The 21,161-nt window shown below is 37.2% G+C and overlaps 1 protein-coding gene across 13 annotated transcripts in view; it reads left to right on the plus strand.

Moving 5' to 3' along the window:
• Window positions 1–21,161, plus strand: part of KDM4C (lysine demethylase 4C) — a 497,722-nt gene that overhangs the window by 279,565 nt on the left and 196,996 nt on the right. For 9 of the 13 annotated variants that reach the window (XM_030811740.1, XM_012500717.2, XM_030812302.1 and 6 more), the window contains exons 9-10: window positions 17,348–17,541; window positions 20,610–20,848. In XM_030811740.1, the coding sequence (XP_030667600.1) occupies window positions 17,348–17,541; window positions 20,610–20,848 (433 nt within the window). Of the gene's footprint in view, window positions 1–17,347; window positions 17,542–18,279; window positions 19,204–20,609; window positions 20,849–21,161 lie in introns of those variants that run through there. The other 4 variants (XM_030812128.1, XM_030812213.1, XR_004029804.1 and 1 more) reach the window with 3 other exon arrangements.

A 21,161-nucleotide genomic window follows, 5' to 3' on the forward strand; every position in this document is an offset into this window, starting at 1 on the left:
TGAAGCATGTTAGCTAGATAAATACAGTTGGTGCAACAAGGTAACAATACAGAGAAAGATTCAGGATGTAGCAGAGGGGTAACAATGGAGAGACAGGACATCTGAGTTGATACTGATGGTTTCATTGCTGTTTAAATTTATGAGATCCATTCCTTCTCTTGTAATGTGTCCTGTCATGTGTCTTCCTCACATTCTTCCAGAGAAGCATCATTTTCCTGTCTCTCAGTCTTCTTAGACTACCTCAAGGCCCCTAACAGCTATCTATATGTTTTTCTACTTGATGGTGTTTCTACCACCCTGACAGTTCCCTCTCACATTTCATTTTTAATCCTTCTGTTTCTTGCGATCACTTTTTCAACTATTCCTAGATTAACTATTCTTCAGTGCAGAGGAGTATTTGAATGTTTGAAAAATGGTTAGAAAGCAGCTTCATTTGCAAGCTGTTGGAGCTAATAATTTTGACTATTAGAAAGCTAAGAACATAACTCTGATGATAATATTTTATTATTATTATTTTTCTGTAATCTTTGCTTTCTTTATTGTCATTTTATTTTATTTGTTTAAATTATACTTTAAGTTCTAGGCTACATGTGCACAACGTGCAGGTTTGTTACACATGTATACATGTGCCATGTTGGTGTGCTGCACCCATTAACTCATCATTTACATTAGGTATATCTCCTAATGCTATCCCTCCCCCCTCCCCCGACCCCACAACAGGCCCAGGTGTGTGATATTCCCCATCCTGTGTCCAGGTGTTCTCATTGTTCAGTTCCCACCTATGAGTGAGAGCATGCGGGGTTTGGTTTTCCGTCCTTGCGATAGTTTGCTCAGAATGATGGTTTCCAGCTTCATCCATGTCTCTACAAAGGACATGAACTCATCCTTTTTTATGGCTGCATAGTATTCCATGGTGTATATGTGCCCCATTTTCTTAATCCAGTCTATCATTGATGGACATTTGGATTGGTTCCAAGTCTTTGCTATTGTGAATAGTGCCACAGTAAACATACATGTGCATGTGTCTTTATAGAGTTCAAGACCAGCCTGGGCAACACGGTGAAACCCCATCTCTACTAAAAAATACAAAAATTAGCCGGGCATGGTGGTGGGCGCCTGTAGTCCGAGCTACTCGTGAGGCTGAGGCAGGAGAATGGCGTGAACCCGGAAGGCGGAGCTTGCAGTGAGCTGAGATCACGCCACTGCACTCCAGCCTGGGGGACAGAGTGAGACTCCGTCTCAAAAAAAAAAAAAAAAACACAAAAAATTAACTGGGCGCAGTGGCACATGCCTGTAATCCCAGCTACTTGGGAGGCTGAGACAGGAGAATCACTTGAGCCCAGGAGGTGGAGGTTGCAGTGAGCCAAGATCGCGCCATTGCGCTCCAGCCTGGGCTACAGAGTGAGATTTCGTCAGGGGAAAAAAAAAAAAAAAAAAAAGCAAAGTGAACGTATGCCTATATTTTTCTCCTACATAACCTTTTTACACTCATTTACATTTTTTATTCTTAAACTTCTCTTTCTTGAATGCGAAATTTTAGAAAAATGGAAATTTCCGGGAGGGTGCTTTATAATGGCTTTGTTTCCCATTACTCTTTCTTGCATGTTATTTATTTTTAATGAGAGAAAAATTATATGCAGGAAATAAAAGAGAAATGTGGCTCTGGGTGTGTAAGCATAGGAAGCCATGAACTTAACACAAGCTGCAAAAAAAAAAAAAGTCTAAAACTACATATCAATTTTATGTTCTCTAATACATGATATATATGTATATTTGGGTATATTAGATATATTTATGACTAAATTATAAATTTATATATAGAGATATATATATGACTAAATTATATAAAGTGAGGACAGTAGTGCTAATTGATATTTATGTGACATTTATCTCTAGAACACAAGTGTGTTAGGGTTCTCCAGACTAACAATACCAGCAGGATATGTGTGTGTGTATATATGTGTGTCTGTTTATGGCTATATCTGCATACTTAATTATGGAAGCTGAGAAATCTCAAGACTCTGCAGTCAGTAAGTTGAATACTGAGAGCTGATGATGTACTTTTCTGTCTGAGAGCTGGCAGGCTTGAGACCCAAGCAAAACCTGTGTTTCAGGTGTGGTCTGAAGGCAGAAGCAAACTGATATTCCAGTTCATGCAGTCAGACAAACAGGTCCTACTCCAGGGAGAGGCAGGGACTCATTCCAGGGCCCTTTCAACTCGTTGGATAGAGCCTACCCACTTTAGGGAGAGACATCTGCTTTACTCATTCTACTGATTCACAGTAACTGGAATTATCCAAGTATCTAGAAACACTCTTACAGAAACACTCAGAATAATATCTTACCACATTTCTGGGTACCTCATGTTCCAGTCAAATTGACACATAAAATTAACCCTCACAATAAGTTTGGTTTAACATTTAAAAGTCTATCAGTTTCGTACACCATGTTAACAGAATAAAGGATAAAAAGCATATGACCATTTTAATAAATGCAGAGAAAGCAGCACCCTTTTTTTATTAAAAACTTTCAGAGTTAACTTTGCATTTAGATGTAAGTAAGTCTGAAAAACCTAAAGCAAATACCATACTAAATGGTGAAAATTTAGGCAGCTTATGATTAACATTTGGAACAAAGCAAGAATTTCCACTCTTAATACTTTTATGTAACATTTTACTGACGGCCCCAGCCACTGCAGTAAGCCAAGGCGTGAAGATCAGAAACAAATAAGTAAAAATATCTCTGTTTGCAGATGTGATTGTTTATGAAGAATAAATCTGTATGTAGATCTAGTTCTTGGTTTAGGCCTAGATCTTCCTTAATAGAAGAGTTAATCCACACCAGATCCACATTCGTATATGGTATTTAGTTTTTTGTCAAAGGCATCCAACCACCCAGTAGGGAAAAAAAGTCTTCATTATTTAGGAAAAAATAAACCTCGAACCTCACCATACACAACTACTAATTCAAGGTTTATCTTAGACCTGACAGAGAAAATTAACATAGAAAGCTATTAGATGAAAATATAGGGGACAGAGCTATCTTTATAACTTGAGGATAGGCAAAGACTGCTTAAATCACATAAAGCAATAATCATAAAAAAATTGATGATTTAGGGTCTCATCAAAGTTAAAAACTGCTGCTCACCAAATATATCACTAAAAAGTTGAATTGGCAAGACCCAGAGGAGGATAAAACATTTGCAAAACATGTATCTGATAAGGACTGGTAGTTGGGACATACAAAGAACCTGAAAAACTCAATCATGAAGTGACTAAAGCATCTCCCTGAAAAACGGGCCAAAAATTGTACAGACTCCTGGCCGGGCATGGTGGCTCACACCTGTAATCCCAGAGGTCAGGAGTTCAAGACCAACCTTGCCAACATGGTGAAACCTTGTCTCTATTAAAAATACAAATATTAGCCGGGCTTGGTGGCAGGCGCCTGTAATCCCAGCTACTCGGGAGGCTGAGGCAGGAAAATCACTTGAGCCCAGGAGGCGGAGGTTGCAGTGAGTCAAGATTGTGCCACTGCACTCCTGCCTGGGTGACAGAGCAAGCTTCCACTAAAAAAAAAAATTGTACAGACTCTTGAGAAAGGAAGATATGCAAGATTAAAACATTCACAGAAAGACTTGCACATGAATGTACAGTTGTTCCTAGTAAGTCCGGGTGCAAAAAGAACTAGGCTGTAAAATTGTTGGAAGGACTGGAGGAGTTAAACGGGCTTGTAGGGAAGGTGCTGTTATCTGGAGATCATGACAGGCAGGGGGCTCACCTGCACCTGTATGCCTTCTGTTGCAATCTCTTTTTACTTCCTCTGCCTTATAATCTCTGTTAGTTTTCTCAATATGAGAACCATACCAGAACCCTATTATCCTAGAATTCAGAAGATCTGGGATGATACACATTATTAGTACTCCATATCCTGGATTCTCATCATATTGTGAGTTTTTAGCAGTACAGATACTGATGCCAAAAAGATATGAGGCTGTGTCTTTACCACTTGCATATTCCATGGCCTTTCATAAGTAAATGATTCTTTGATTCCAACATTAGTAAAGTAGGGATATTAATAGTTTCTCATGGGATATGAAGAGTAATTGAGACAATATCTATAATGACTGAATGAGAAAATGCTTTACATTTATCATTGTACCTGGTACTTAGTATGCACACAGTAAGTGGTAGATGTTTGCTATCACTATCAGCTTGAATTTTTTAAAATTATGATCTATTAATTATGTTTTAAAATTTTTCAAAAATAAGAACTAAGATAGGCCTCCTTCACCTTATGAACTTAGAAAACTAAACATGAATGGACAATGCCCTGGGTGCACTCACGCCTGTAATCCTAGCATTTTGGGAGGCCGAAGTGGGAGATTCACTTGAGGTCAGGATTTTGAGACCAGCCTGGGTAACATAGTTCAGTCCCTGTCTCTACAAAAATTATTTTTAATAAATGAAGAAATGCCATCAATTACTTGCCATTGAGGAAAGGAGACCAAGATGACCATTTCTGTGTATGCTGCGTAGTTCTTGGTGAAGCAGTTTTTTATGCAGCCTCTGCTTCAGGAACTTTGTCTTCTGCTTAGTCAGGTCTGCTCAGAGAGAGGACGTCTGCTCTCTCTGATGTTGCTGTGGTTAAACAATAATTAAGTTAAACTGTTTCCACATATTTTATGGTTTCATAAAGAATGTGAAAGAAAAGTAGTTGAATTCTGCCCTTCTGAGTTATAAGTTTACTTTGTTGGAACTGCTAGAATAATTCCAAAGTGAGGGTTCGTTGAAAATAGGCTTCCAAAAACCTTTGTAGTTCAATGCCAGTTGCTTAACATTATCTTTGGACCTATGTTATTCATTTTCAGGTACTTCGTAATTTTATATCTCTGTGGTTATAGGATGTCGTATTTTTGACATTTTATTAAAATTACTGTTTGGATCTATGTATTAAAGTGAGATGGTATTTTATATTGGGCTTTTAAAATAATCTGTTTCAGTTTGAGTGTTTAAAATTTTTATATTGGTTCTGGGATATTGGAATATGTAACTTCTGTTGGGTTAATTGTGTGTGTGTGTGTTTTGAGACAGAGTCTTGCTCTGTCACCCAAGCTGGAGTGCAGTGGCATGATATTGGCTCACTGCAACCTCCAACTCCTGGTTCAAATGATTCTTGTGCCTCAGCTTTCTGAGTACCTGGGACCACAGGCGCGGATCACCACACCTGGCTAATTTTTGTATTTGTAGTAGAGACGGGGTTTCACCATATTGGCCAGGCTGGTCTCGAACTCCTGACCTCAAGTGATCTGCCTGCTTCTGCCTCCCAAAGTGCTGGGATTATAGGCTTGAGCCACCGTGCTCGGCCTGGGTTGTTAATTACTATTTTGATATTTATTTCTTAATGCTATAGAGCCAGAATTACATTTTTATATGTATAAACTTTTCATATTGAAGGCCTTTTTGTATGTTCTGATTGACATTTAAAATCATGGCTGGTTTAAACAGCTATCTAAAAATCAAGCCTCCACATTAAGAACATAGGGTTATTTTATCTGCTGATAGGCCTGATATTCCAAGCATATTAACTGACTTGAATTGTTTTGAACACATGTAAAAATGGAAATGTAAACAGTCTGTTTTGGCAGATCCTTATATATACTGTTCCATTATTGATTGTCTTGTTCATTTAACTTACATCCATACCTGGATCACATCATATGACTGTCTTACCTGATAACCCATTCCATCCCATGCTGACTATAAAATCATTTTTTCATATGTCAAATACAAATTGTTATGCTCTGGTTTCAACCGTAGATGCATTTCCAGTAACAGACTGGAGGACCGTTTTTATTTTAAATTTTTTTTCTATGTTCAGATATGATTTTAACATTTCTTTTTTTTTTTTTTTTTTTTTTTTTTTTTGAGACGGAGTCTCGCTCTGTCACCCAGGCTGGAGTGCAGTGGCGCAATCTCGGCTCACTGCAAGCTCCGCCTCCCGGGTTCACGTCATTCTCCTGCCTCAGCCTCTCCGAGTAGCTGGGACTACAGGCACCCGCCACCACGCCTGGCTAGTTTTTTGTATTTTTAGTAGAGACGGGGTTTCACCATGGTCTCGATCTCCTGACCTCGTGATTCGCCCGCCTCGACCTCCCAAAGTGCTGGGATTACAAGCGTGAGCCACCGCGCCCAGCCGATTTTAACATTTCTTTTGAGTGTTATATACTTAGAGATGAATATTCTGTGCATTGATTCTGCCTAAGCTGGTCCTATGGGTAAACATTCTCTGGATGCAGGACTACCTACTTGACATTTCTTGTCATACTTTCTGCTCTGTTGATTTCTTTCTCAGGCAGTTGTTTCCCATGTTGTGGCAAAGATGACTGTTAGCTTCTGTAGGATAACAAGCTACCGACACATTCCCACTGTACCCCATTGGTGTCGCTTGGGCCATGTGCCCATCTCTGAACCAATCACGGTTGACATTGGGGTGGAATGTTTGGCCAGTCTAGCATCCCTAAATTACATGACTGAGCTTGGGGGACAATCAAGGTGCTCTTTTTAGTCAGAAAGCATCCTAATGAAGAGAAATCTTAGGAACAAATCATGCGATGCAATTTTGTCATTTAATTCAGCCACATCAGTTCCAGTAAAATTTTTTAAAAAGATTAAATAATGAGTAATGATTTCTTATGAATAAAATAGCCCCGTTAAGGTTCCCAAAACGTAACCAATGATGAACATTGAAAACTTTTTAGACTTCTGCCCTCCCTCTTGTAGTTTACTTACTTATGAACCTTGGTCACTGTAATTGTACCAAAATATTTGTAGAGTGAATGCTTCATAGCTGGTTACTGTGGACATATTGCTGTAGCACAAGTATTAAATTTGAACCGAAGATGGATGTAATTTAATATTTGATTAAAGTGCTGGACTTCCTGTTAGTTTTCTTTCCAATACACATTTCATAGAGAGGGGAAATTAGAGCTTGTGGTGGCATAGACTTCATGATTTTGCACTGTGAAGGAAAGGCTTGTAATTTAGTCTTGGGCCAGAGGGTATATGGATCAGGTGTGATAACTTTGTGGCTAAAATGACTTAGAATAGTTGAGAAGCCATTTTCAACTTATTTCCTGTGTTCTTGGACAAAGGGAAAGAGAAAGTATGAGCAGAATTGGTATGTGATAATTGTTTATTGCTATTTAAAAAACAGTATTTCCACCCCCCGCCCCTGACCCCCACCCTGGTCTCGTCCCCAGGGTACCTCCTCTTAGGAACAGCTCATGGAATGTAGGATGAACCAAAACCGAAATGATGCACTCATACACTAACCCCATCATTCCCTCTGCTCTACCATCTTCTCCCTTTTAATTTGGTCTTTCAGACCCCATGAGGAAAGGGTTTTGCATTTTGATTTAATGGATAGCTGCTGCAGCTTATATTTATGCACTGGTGATGACAGCACATTCCTTTTTTTTTAAAAAAGAAAAGATTTTAAAAAATTTTTGTGACAGTGGATGGATTGTAATAGGCAGCCACATCTGAAGAAATAAGTGAAACTATAGCCGTGTAATGATTTCTTATTACACATATAGATGAGTAATCTTTGCTGTGATTATTATATAAGTTATACAAATGTGGAGCTTTTTTTTGGCTCTAGAAATATGGATGGATTGTTGGAATTGTTTTAATGTGGTCTTTACTGCTTGGCAGAACATGGGGCTGATTTTAGCTGCATTTATGATTCCTTTTTGGATTTATTCCAGTTTGGATTTAAATATATTAAAAGTGCCTGTGAATATGAGGAAATGTAGATCATTAAAACCGCATTTATTATGTAGCCTGTTTTAACATTTGGACTGATTAATAAATCTCTGTAGAGTAAAAATACACCTGATAGTACCAAATCACCTTCTAGATTTTATCAGCGGTCTCTGCCCCTCGGGTAGTCAAGGAATTCTTTTGTCCAGAGCTTGTTAATGATTCATTACATCAATGACGATTCTACATTTTATTTGAATTAGCCAATTTCTTAACAAGTGTATGCATAGTTAGAAATCTGTATTGTAGTTTGTAGATGAATGTCATTTCCTGGGCAAAGAAAGCTCCTTAATATTTATGACATGTTTCATATTAATTAAGGCAGACTTCCCCCATGTAGTAATGTAATACTTTAAGGTTATCTAATCAAGGGTTCTACACAATGATCAGGTAATTTAATTTTAAAATAACTTACATAAATAGAAATGAGGGAAGTTATTGAATAATTCAAATATGGTGAGTCAACATTCGATTTTAATTTTCATTTTTGACTTGTTTCTAACATTGCTGGCGTTACTCTAGTGGGCTAGCCATCATTCAACTAATATTTATGGAGCATATACTATGTACTGGTGACAGATATTCAGTGGTAAAACAGACCTGATGCCTGTCCTCACCGAGTGTAGGTTTTAGTGTTGAAAACAACTGAGAACTAAAAAAATACACAAAATATGATTACACGTGGCAAGTGATTTGAAGGGAAAATAACAATGGGTACGAAATAAAACACCTTTGGTTTAAGATAAATATAGAAAGATCAAGAGGGCGAGAGATCAAGAGAGAGACCTTGATCTCTTACTCGCTCCATCTATTTACGGGGGAGCCATTTCCTATTTTGTGAAAATAGGTGTGTGTGTGTGTGTGTGTGTGTGTATACACACACATATATATAAACATCTATGTATGTGAAAATAGAAAAAAAATACACACACACCTATTTTCTCTACCTAATGGTAATGCATTTCCATATGATTATATTTTCACCCATAAAATCAGTTTATATGGTTATACCATAATTTTTTAAAGGAGTATTAGAAAATTTTTTTCTAATTTTAAGATATTTGGTAAACACAGATGAGCTGTGCGTTGTTAAAATTAAGTTGGTATATTAATTCAAAATTATCTGCTTAAGAAAATGCCACTAGTTGTGGTCATAGGTTATTCATACTTTAAAAGACTGTTAAATATTTTAAATATTCTGGTATGTGTTGCCATGCTTTATTCTTACCATGTCCCAGACTGGTTTAATGCAGCTTTGTTTTGCTATTCATGAGTTTCACGTTAGGGAGCTAACGGTAACAGTCATGGGAGTTAGTTCTGCGTGTTGGATACCTGTTGGGTTTAAACTGATTTAAATCCAGTTCTTCTCATTTTGATTTATTAGAATAATAATGAATCTTCTTTCAAGAAATGTTTCCCCATATTCTTACTGATTGATTATGTTTAAATTTGACTAGAGAGAAATTGTAAGAACACTGAAATCCATTGTGTGTTTTTCTATCTTCTGTTTGCTTTTTTTCTGATTCGCGTTTAATGCTTCTGTCTTCTGTCCACTTTAAATCACTTCATGAAACTAATAACAGAGAAAATATAATAGTGGGGCCAGACATAGTCTCATACTTGAGAGGGAAGGCAGGGATTGCTAGGTTAAGTGAATCTGAGATGGTGAATTATTTACTTATAGTACTACTGTTTTTATAGAGAAGTTTGGCTGAAAAAGTATGTTTTGTCATTGAATTGTCAAATGTTTATTTCAAAAACATGAGTTGTTTGCATTTTCTTATTTAGTGTTAAATTTCTGCTGCTGTTTTTTTTCCCCCCAGATATGGGGTCTTGCTGTGTTGCCCAGGCTGCTCTTGAACTTCTGGCCTCAAGCAATCTTCCTGTGTCAGCCTTCCAAAGTGCTAGGATTATAGGCGTGAGCCCCACTGTACCCAGCCCCTGACCATATTGTTAACATTAGAAAATCAAATAGACTGAAAGCATTACTCTCTTGGTCTAGTTAGCTTTCATTAGGTATTTTCCCACTTTAGAAACAATGCCAAAGAGTTTTCAGGTGGCAGGAGACATATAATCAGAGTACATGGAGTGCAGGTTATTGTTTTCGACATGGCTGCTAAATAAATCAAGGTTTCATTTTTTCCAGAGACTCACACTCAAAATTAGTATGACATATAGCATTAAAAAATATGGTAACCTAGAATTTATTTGAAAATTGTTATTTTTGTTTCTCTCAAGTGAGAGCACCCTTGATATACTACCTAGAGCTTCTATTCTGGGAATTTTATTATGCATGCATAGCTATTTTTAAAATTTTTCTCCTTATTGATTAACATCCTCCTCCCTTCCCTTCTTTTAAAATATTATTTCCTCATTAATATTTACCTACATTCATACTACTGTTTGACTTGTGCAGAAAAGATGGAGGAGGACAGGAGATGCTGTGTTTATCTCATATTCAGCAGAAGTAGAAAAAGGTAAATGTCTTCAACATCAGTCAGATGGTACTTACTGTGGCCAGCATTGTGAAACCTGTAGGACAGCTAGTTCTGTATTCAGACCCTTAAATTACTCATTATGTTCCTATGTACTCAGTGGTTACGAAATTGAAAAACCTAAAGAGGCTGGTGGGTAGGGTACTGAATCTCACATCACTTAAACCCCTTTTTCCCCCAGTTACTATCCTTGTGACATCCAACAAGTCATTTAGCATTTTTGTGCCTCAGTTTCTTATCCATGAATTAGAATATGATGATTCAAGTGGATGACTTACTTCCTAAGGTTCAGGATGCCTTCTAATTGTGTTAACTTAGTTATTTAAAAAGAAATACCTGAAAGAGTCTGTAACAAGGAAATCAGTATACCTGAACATTTTAATAAAAACATTTTAGGAGAAGGATTATATATAACATTACATTCAGCAATATGCATCCATGCCATTTCTGTCTGCCTTTTTTTTTTCTTTTGAGATGGAGTCTTACTCTGTCGTCCAGGCTGGAGCGTAGTTGTGCGACCTCGGCTCACTGCAACCTACGCCTCTTGGGTTCAAGCAGTTCTCCTGCCTGTTTCCAGAGTAGCTGAGATTACAGGAATGTGTCACCATGCCCGAGTAATTTTTGCATTTTTAGTAGAGATGGAGTTTTTCACCATGATGGCCAGGCTGGTCTCGAACTCCTGACCTCAGGTGTTCTGCCCGCCTCGGCCTCTGAAAGTGCTGGGATTCCAGGTGTGAGCCACCGCACCCTGCCTGTCTGCTTTCATATGTGATCATATAGACTCATACAAATATTTATGTTTGTAAAGAATTTAGATCTCTAAGAGTGTGCAGAGCCCTATTTTTATCTGATCTTCCTCAGATTTATCATCCATATAAACTGTGACATGGAGTGCATGAATTCAGAACAAAACAACTTTATCTACCCCCAAATACTAAAGAGTTCAATTTCATGCTGTTTTACATGGCACAGCAGGAGTGGATTGTTTAATATCTGTAACTCTGAACTTCCACAACCTTTCTATCAGATATTCAGGTAAGTGTTGAGAAGCAGAAATTCTAAAAATAATTTCTACTGAATCTTTTAGAGACCCCGGAGCAAACTATTTGAATCCATTCCCCTTCTTTTTGCATAGTTTTTCTTTGTCTATTTGAACAGTGCTCTCATGGGTCAGAAAGATTGAGTTTCTAGTCCCATACCTTAAATTGCTTTATAATTGCCTTACTTTATAAGGGAGACATATCCTGGCACAGTGAAGCCTGCAAATATTCCAGAGAAATTAATCTGAACCTATTAGAAGTGGGAGGAGGGAAGGAAACTTATTTTGGAAAATTGTTAGCTAGGCTGGTTAAACTCTATCAACACAGAATGATATCATGCATAGAAAGCAAATATAATGAGTCCCGGACATTTATTCGCAGCTACAATTTCAGTTTGGTTATGGGTCATAGATAAAGAAGATTGAGATGGAAAAATATGGCCATTTAAATGATAAAGCATGTTATATGTATTGAATGTGGTTTTGTTTTGGAATTTCCACAGTAGATTGGGTAAGAGTGTAGAAGTGCTAGATTTGAATCTAGCAAAGTCTCTGTTACTTATTAGGTATGTGACCTTGGACTAATTAATGTGAGTCCTCTGTGCCTGTCTCTGTTTCCTCATATATTTTTTTTAAGGTTATTTACAAATGTTTTTAAGGGACTTATTCTCTAGGCACCTACAATATACTTCTCTATAAGACAGACACTGTGTGTAGCTCATGGTTAAGTATAGAGTGGTGTAGGAAGGTCAGATGGGGCAAAGTATCTGAGATAATTCACAGTGATGGTTCATTAAAATTAGAATAAGAAATTCAGGGCCTGTGCGGTGGCTCACACCTGTAATCCCACTGCTTTGGGCGAGGCGGGTGGATCACCCGAGGTCAGGAGTTTGAGACCAGCTTGGCTAACTTAGCAAAACCCCATCTCTACTAAAAATACAAAAATTAGCCGAGCGTGGTGGCACATGCCTGTGATCCCAGCTACTCGGGAGGCTGAGGCAGGAGAATCGCTTCAACCAGGGAGGGAGAGGTTGCAGTGAGCCCAGATTGCACCACTGTACTCCAGCCTGGGTGACAAAGACCTTGTCTCAAAAATAAAATAAAAATTCAGTTAGGGTATTATATCTTTTTTTGAGACTAACGTATCTGAACTTGCACAGATCTATGTGATTATGAGAGTGTAGTCTGAGGAGTTAGAATAAAATTATGTGTCAGGCCTAATTAATGATTTTGGCTCCGTTAGTTACCACCACCAGACATATTCTTGGTTAAATAAGAGGTTACTTTGATGCTAACACTTAGCAGTGCTTTGTTACTTCTTACTATAGAAATAATGAACAATTATGAATTACGAAGTCATAATACAAATTAGAAATGACTGTTAATAATACATTCTTAATTCTTACTGTCTTCACTAACATTAGGGTTGTTAGAAAACAATGAAATATAGAATGTCTCTTCATTTGTCCATAATATTATATATATAGTACTATTCAGAGGGCAATTTGTATTAATAACATATAAACTGTTGGGTTCTTAAAGCCAGTGAATCGTGATTTCATTGAACATTTTGCATTTTGAAGTTTTATACACAGTCCCATGTTTTTACACCTTATATATTGGGGGATGTTAGGCACTTTCGCTTTGCGTTGGATAGAATATAGAATAGATGCCTTTTTCATACTGTAGTTCTGATCTAATGTGATTTGATTGTGCCTCAAAGATAATTAGCTGATAACCTTCAAGAGCAATAACATTTTTGGGAAAGGGGAGGCTAGAGTTTGATTTAAAAATTTAGGGTATTTAAAACTAACTTTTGCTTTTTAAGTTATCCATTCCCGTTTCTTAAAGAAATAGCAATAAATATGTTGTTTGATTTTTTTTTTTTTTGGCAGAAGTCATTTTTATTGGTAAATACATTTTTGATGGCTACTGTAAAGGACAGTATTTTAGATCTAAAGGATAGGATAGGACAGGATAGGTCTAAAGATATGATATCTACTCAGGCATCACCAGAAGACAACAATTTGTGTTTCATTTGGGCTTGTTTGTTTTGAGACTGGGTTATGAGATTCATTTTTGTATTTTTGGTAGAAACGGGGTTTCGACATGTTTCCCAGGCTGGTCTAGAACTCCTGGGATCAAGCCATCCGCCTGCCTTGGCCTCCCAAAGTTCTGGGACTACAGGTTATAGCCACGTGCCTAGTGTCATTTGGACATATTTAAATCTTCAAAATAATAGTTTGCCTTCGGCTCCTCCCTTCTTTATGATTGTCCTGTTCAACAAATCTAATTCATATTCTACATTGGGTTCTTTTCATAATTGTTGGAAAATCAATAATTTTCTATGAAAGACAGTAATTCTCTTTAAATTTTAAATATTACCCTCTTTAGGTTATAATATGATATGTTTGAAATTCACTTGAGTTTTATTTTGTGTAAACAAGAAATCAACTTTTTCCCAGTATGTTCTGAAAGTTATTCTTCAATCCTGAGATTCAAGTGGATATTATTTCATGTCTCCCAAAACCACATACGTGTTGCCATGTAATACCAAGCTCTTATGTTAAAAGGAGGCCTATTTTGTTTTTTAAATACAGTGGAGAACGAAGAAGTCACGTGAGTCGAACCCCTGCCTCCATCTTATTTTACCTTACAGCATCTTACTTTGGACACCTGGGCAGTATTAATTCGTGTTATGGGCATTTCCTCTCATTAATGCCTGTCATCTGCTGGGCCTCCAGTTTCAGTTGTTTGCTCCAGATGTGAAGCCATGGAGTTGAGTCTGGTTGCAACATGTGATGCAAACAGGAGCTTGATGTGCACTGCTGTCACCTCTCCTGTGACAATGGCCCAGTCCTCTAGGGTTTTTTCAGTCCCCCACAAGTCTGGGATTGCTCCTCCTCTTTGATTCTTCAGAACCACCATGCACTTATTTCCCCTTGACCCTTTAAGACCATTTGTTAGATGCGGTATTCCGATTCTTATTTCTTTTGTTGCTTCCACTTTTTCAGTAAGGCAAAATAAGGTAACACTAGAAACCTCTACATTCTTGTGGTCAGATTACCAAAAAGCAATTTGTATAAGCCATATTCAGCCTTTTAAAAATAGGCACTTATCTAGCATTTTCAGCAACATTTTACAAGAACAAAAAGTTTAATTCTATTATCAGCCCCATGAGGATAGTTACCACTGTTACTCTCAGTTTTTCAGATGGGGGAACTGAGGCACGGAGAGGTTAAATAAGCTGTTCAAGGTTTCATAGCTTGTCAGTGTTGAAGCTGGAGTTTGAATCCAGTCTTCTAAACACTATTTGCTTTGTGGGTCTTACAGTTTCTCAGCAAATTGATATGATGTAATCTTTTTCACATCTTCCATTGCATAATAATTCCAAATAAACTTTAAAGGTGTAATCTTTTTATATTATCTTTTACACCATTACTGAGATTGTAATTGTTGGTGGGTTTAGGTTATTTAGAAAAATTTAGTATTAATTGGGTTTTCTGGTTGATTTAATCTCAAATAACAAATCTTAAGACACATGGTAGCATGTTTCTGTACCTCCTGAAGGGTAGTTTGTTAGGGCTGTTGTAATAGCCCAGTGAGGTTCTGTCCACTCAGTCGTTCTGCTTCTGTGGCTTGTCCTTGGAGTCATTCCTTTATTTTTTCCGGTCTCTGTTCCTTTCAGTTCAGGCTGGCAGCATTTCTGCTGGTATAAAAGTCTCAAAATCCTTGTCAGTCTTCTGTGTAGTTCATGGACATCCAAGCATCAAGCAAGACGGTCCTGCACAGCTCTCTCCTGGATAACCACATTCTCTCTTCCTGGCTTCTGCTGACATAGTTGATTGGATCCACGAGTCACATGCTTAATCTGTTTAGCAAGTTTGTCCAGCAGTACCATCCTCCAGTCTTGGAGCACACTCCTCTTTGACCATGGCTCATCTGCTGTTTCTGTTTAGGCTTCATAGCATCATATGAATCATAGCAAACAAGATGAATATTAATCAGGTCAAAGGTTTTTTTTCTGAGACACTTTGCTCAGAAATGGTGTTCTGGACTTCACCAGGTTATCTGCCCTAGGGATGTTGCAGTTGTAATCATGATCAGGCCTAAATTAGCTCATTAAAGTGGGGAGCATCACTTTTGTTCACTGTTTATTTTTCTTTGCGATGCAATATTAGTAACACTTTAAGAAAGTTTCTGGTTATAAGTCCAAGCTTTTTTCCCCCTTTTGTCAAAAGATTACATCTTGATCCAAAATATCTTTCAATTTCTCAGGATCCTCATTTTCTTTATTCCAGTGGCAAGATAATTATGCAAGATAACTTAGAAACCTCATTATACATAACCAATAATAGAAAGCAGTGGTGTAGATAAATAGTATTAGGTTCAGAGGAACAGTTGGGACAATTTATATTCAGAGCTGAGGATGAAGTTTTGCTGGATAGCCGACTAGTATGCAGGAAGGTGGTGTGGTAGGAGGAAAATACTGAAGTAAATGAAGCATATGGGGCATTTGGGCTCCCATGACTTGGGCTGAAGAGGAATATACATGTTGACTTGCCGTGGGAGAGAAACCTGAAAATCTCATTGGTGGAGTAAAATCTTGGAGCCCTTAATGCCAGGCTCATAAATTTAGACCTTATTCTAGGTCTAAGAAAAGCAGGGTGATTACACCTTACTGAACTCAGGAATGAAAGATTGTAAGATATTTGGGGGAGATGAAAGTAACAGCTGTAACGATGGATTATTGTTAGGAGAGACTACAGGCAGGGAAATTAGCCTTGTTATGCTAGGATTCAAGGCCTGGCAGTGCAGCTGCAAGGATGCTGGCAGAAGGAATTGAGACAGGAGATGCTGTAAATGGAGACAAGGCTGAATTTTTAGGGGTGAGGGCATAGGGAGTGTCTAGGAATGTGGACTATGAATGTAGGAGAATAGAAGAACTGTGGTATCATTTGGCAGCAACAGAGTGTGGTTTGCAGTTGAAGACATTAATTTTAGGTATTTTGAATGTAGTGGCCATTAGGATGAGAACTCTGTGGTGGGAGTTTGGGTTTGGATATATTAAGACTTTGGAGTTAATTTGCATGGAGGTGATAATTGTATCACCAAGATATCTATAAGTCTTATTGTGTCAAAACTGTTCAGTCAGTCTGTTACCGGGTATGTTAGGGATTGTCAAGGTCTATCAGTTAAATCTTGGAGATTATTTATGCACCACCATTTGAATGATAACTTCCCTGTGGCATAGTGTTGGCCTAGAACTAATAAAACTTTGTGTGAAGTCTTTATAGAAAACTTGCTTAATAAGATGTGACTGATAACTATGTATTCATGAGAATTAAAGGCATAGTAGATTCAAATAATTTTTTCTTTCAACTTCTCACCTTTGCCCCATGTCTTCGTTTTAGTGGATATGTTTGTTGTTGTTGTCGATGGTATTGGATGTTGTATGTGATGTGATGTAGAAAAGGCTATTCATTTGCCCCTAATTTTGGGTTACCTTATGAGAGTTTGTTAATAACCATAAATATAACAAAATATATCTTAGAGTAAATTTATCTCAACTCACTGGTTAAAGTATTCTAATCACACATTCATTGGGTTATTTTATTTGTTGACAACCCAGGTTTTCAGCTTTACAGACCTTTTAGCGCTCAGTTCATTGACACATCATCGTGATGGGCAGATAATCTTTCCATTGCAGGCATGCTTCCAAATGAGCACTCTTTCCTTTTAGTTTTTCTTGGTACATAGTTCCCTATGAGGTCCACAGACCATTATAACCACATTAGAAATGTGAATATATAGATTCTTATCTCTATTCAGAAGAAATTGGGTTTATCACCCACTGAATGTTTGATAATGTAACGCATTATCCTCCATTATGTAGTGACTAAGTATTCATGGATGATGTGTTCAAGGACCAACTCTGTATTACTGTATAGTTAGTGAAACGTTTAACACTCTCCAACCCGGTTGTGTTTCAGTGCACTTGCAGGAAAGACATGGTGAAAATTTCAATGGATATCTTTGTGAGGAAATTTCAGCCAGACAGATATCAGCTTTGGAAACAAGGAAAGGATATATACACCATTGATCACACGAAGCCTACTCCAGCATCCACCCCTGAAGTAAAAGCATGGCTGCAGAGGAGGAGGAAAGTAAGAAAAGCATCCCGGAGGTAATGACTCCTCACCCCACTGACCCGCCTTGCCTGTCGTGTTTTCTCAGTTAAAATGGGTCATTGGATGTGGTATTCTCAAAGGCAATTTACTTGCTTTTTCTATTTATTCATCATAACTTAATATCTTTCTGGAAATGTGAGACAAATTATTTTTAATTCTTAGATGTGTAATAAATACAATGTAGGAAGAGATGTATATTTATTTTATTTGAGAATATTCCTGAAGTTGCTCTACGTGGCAAATACAACAATATAGAACTTGTTAGACCACTTACAGGAATGCATTTTATGGTTGTATTGTTCCTTTCTGTGCATTTCCATATTTTAATCAATAACTTGATTTTCCACTTTTTCATTTTGCCACCATTTTGCTTTTTGGCTTTTAGTGGTTATCTTCTTCATTTGTCCAGTATCTGAGCTACTACTCTCTTCTGGATGCTTGTATTTTACTACATTTTATGCACTTGGTTTTATTCTTTTGTAAGATGTAAAACATAGCATATAGCATTCCTGTAACATGCTTATCCTTGTGAACTTTATTCTCCATTCCATCTTTGTGGCCAGGATCATTTCAAAAGCTTTTAGATCTGCTGTGGGCATCTTGTTGTTTTAAAACCTATTGAATAGGGTGTGTGTTGTGTTGCTCAGGTCCTTAGGCTACCTTTTAAGGCTCTTATGTTTTCCAATTTTATGTTAAATTTTCCTCTTCAATATTACTCATTGTTTTTCTTTCAGATTATAAAAGTAATATTTGTGCATTGGAGGAAATTTGTAAAATAAGGAAAAGAATAATGAAGGAATCCCATATCACTCATAACCTCACTATCCAGAGATAACCAGTATTAACATTTTGTATATATCCTTTACCTATATATTTGTTATATATTTTATAATATTATATATCTTTCCAAAATTGGGGCCATGCTCTATTAACAATCTGATGATCAGTTTTGAGTGTTTTTTTCATGTAACTCATTGATTTGCTGCAACATAATTTTTAATGCCTGCATGTATTTAATCCCCTGTAGCTTGTTTCCACTTTTTTGATATTAACTAAGTAACACCATAATTTTACATCTTTGCCCAGACTTATGATGCTTATTTTCTGTCTTTTTTTTTTCCCTAATATTTATTTTCTGCTTATTTAGAGTGTTAGTGAGTGGAAGAACCTTAGGAACATGGAGTCAAACTTCGGCATTTTATAAGAGGTAGAACTGAGGTGCAGAACTAACTCGGGTGTTGATATTTCACCCTGTAGTTTACCGCAATGATTGTCAAAGTGTTTGTTAGTAGGTCAGGACCAACATTTAAAAATGAGGTGGTAAAATAGAATAAAAACTATTATAGTGCTTCCTCTGTGGTAAGGGCAAATATTCACTCATGACATGTGTGAGTATGTGTGTATGTGTGTATATAGTGTCACTATCTGAAATGTGTAACTCACTGTGGGTTACATTCAAGAAAAGTTTGAGAAATACTAATTTGGACAGTCAGTGTCTTTGATAACTGTGTTAATTCACAGCACTAAAGAAGCCACCGTTGGAAGGAGGCAGTATCCAATCCTGAGTTCAGAATACACACCAGGAGAACATCTTGAGCATTGTTCTTTAATGGATGGAAAACACAATATTTTCATTAGGTGTATGACTTGGTTTCCGGGTATTAACCACAGTGGGCCTTTTGGGTTGATAGAGAACATAGATTTATGACACTTGAACAGATCAAAATGCTTGTGAATAGGTTCAAATAATCAATGGAACTTGCTCACCTACTTAGAAAGCCTGACTATGGGCTTGTTTAATATGCTCAGCCTTGTGGCTTGATATTTAGAGGTTATTGTTCTCCCTTAGGAAATGGCCTATTTAGAAATGGAAGTCTGATGAAGGGAATGATTCATTGATGTCTCAAGCACATGTCAGCCTTCTTTTTTTCACATGTACCACACTGTTTATAATGTTGAGATTTTCCCACATCAGCCACTGCATGGATTTGCAACAAAAGTGATGATGGTGATGACCATACTACTACTGTTACTGCCATCAGCAGCAGTGAAAGCTAATTTATATGGGCTATCGCAGGCCACCCTATTCTCTGCCCTCCCTGACTTCCTACAGTGCTTAGTCCTGTGGTGGTTTCTTGTGTGTGTGTAATACATATGGGTGTGTTTTGGACACTGTTCTCTGAGTTGATTTGTAATTGTTCCTAGTTGTTAGGAATGTTTGTTTCATATGTAAAAAGCATATATGCCAAAGCTATCAAGTGACCTGCTGGAAAATACTCAGAGAGGAAGAAGATAAAAATTGTGTTCACTCTGAAAATAGTATGTTGATGTACGATGTTAAATACATAAAATTAGGCTGAATGTGGTGGCTAATGCCTGTTATCCCAACACTTTGGGAGGCAGTGAGGGAGGATCACTTGAGGCCAGGAGTTCTAGACCACCCGGGGCAATATAGTGAGACAGTGTCTTTATGAAACACACACACACACACACACACACACACACACATACCAGTTAGCCTTGTGTCTGTTTTAAATCCTTTCGCTATTGGTGAATTGGCATTTAATTTGAACTATTTTATACATACCTGACAATTACACAAAACTCAATGAAAAGTAGTCAGTAGTTTACCTTGAAATATAAAAAATTTACTTTTAGCAGTAGACTAACAGGATATTCTGATTTTTCATTTATTTTCTTCATTTTGTAAATATTTTATGTATTGATTTTATTTCTGTCTCATTTCAACATTTTTTACTTTATTTTTATTTTCAGACTTTTAAAATGTTGCCACAAAAGTTTAGGAATGGCCCTTTTTCAAAATAATGTTTAATAATTATTTATAATTGTGTGAATTTTAAAGTTTTATTGATTGATATGAAAATTGTTTTTAAGATTTTGATTTCAAATTTAATCTTTCAGTTGTGAACATTGACTTGGCATAGTGATTAACAATGTCGGTTTTTTCCTTCTTTAAGCAAGTGAAAATGACATTTATATTGGGATGTGTTTTTTATATCCATTGCAAACATCCCGCTCAGACCACTGCTTCTCTTGTTGACAGCTTCCAGTGTGCTAGGTCTACCTCTAAAAGGCCTAAGACTGATGAGGAAGAGGAAGTGTCAGCTGAAGTCGATGGGGCAGAGGTCACTAACCCCGACTCAGACACAGATGACCTCAAGGTCAGTGAAAACTCAGAAGCAGCAGCGAAGCTGAGGAACACAGAAGCACCTTCAGAAGAAGAGTCGTCTGCTAGGAGGATGCAGGTGGATCAGAATTTATCAGATCATATCAAACTCTCAGGTGAGAAGATGGTTGATTATGTTTCACATATAAGTAGTAGGTGGTTGATGATCAGGTGTCTTAAATGGATGTTCACTATGACAAGTATCTGACTAGTCCACATAGCTTAATCAATAGTCTGCCAAAGTCATGGGGTAACTCAACCAATAGTCCCAGGGAATATGGTAAAAGTCAGGAACCTCACTGCTATGTGTAGCAGAATTGTGAGACAAGCAGCCAACAGTGCCTATTTGGTTTAATAAAAGAAGATTCTAAAATGAGTTTTTTTTTTTTAGTGCAACTCAATTTACAATATACATTTTTGGAAGGCTTC

The sequence above is a fragment of the Nomascus leucogenys genome, chromosome 1a (assembly GCF_006542625.1).
Source record: "Nomascus leucogenys isolate Asia chromosome 1a, Asia_NLE_v1, whole genome shotgun sequence".
In the NCBI taxonomy this organism is placed as follows: Eukaryota; Metazoa; Chordata; class Mammalia; order Primates; family Hylobatidae; genus Nomascus; species Nomascus leucogenys.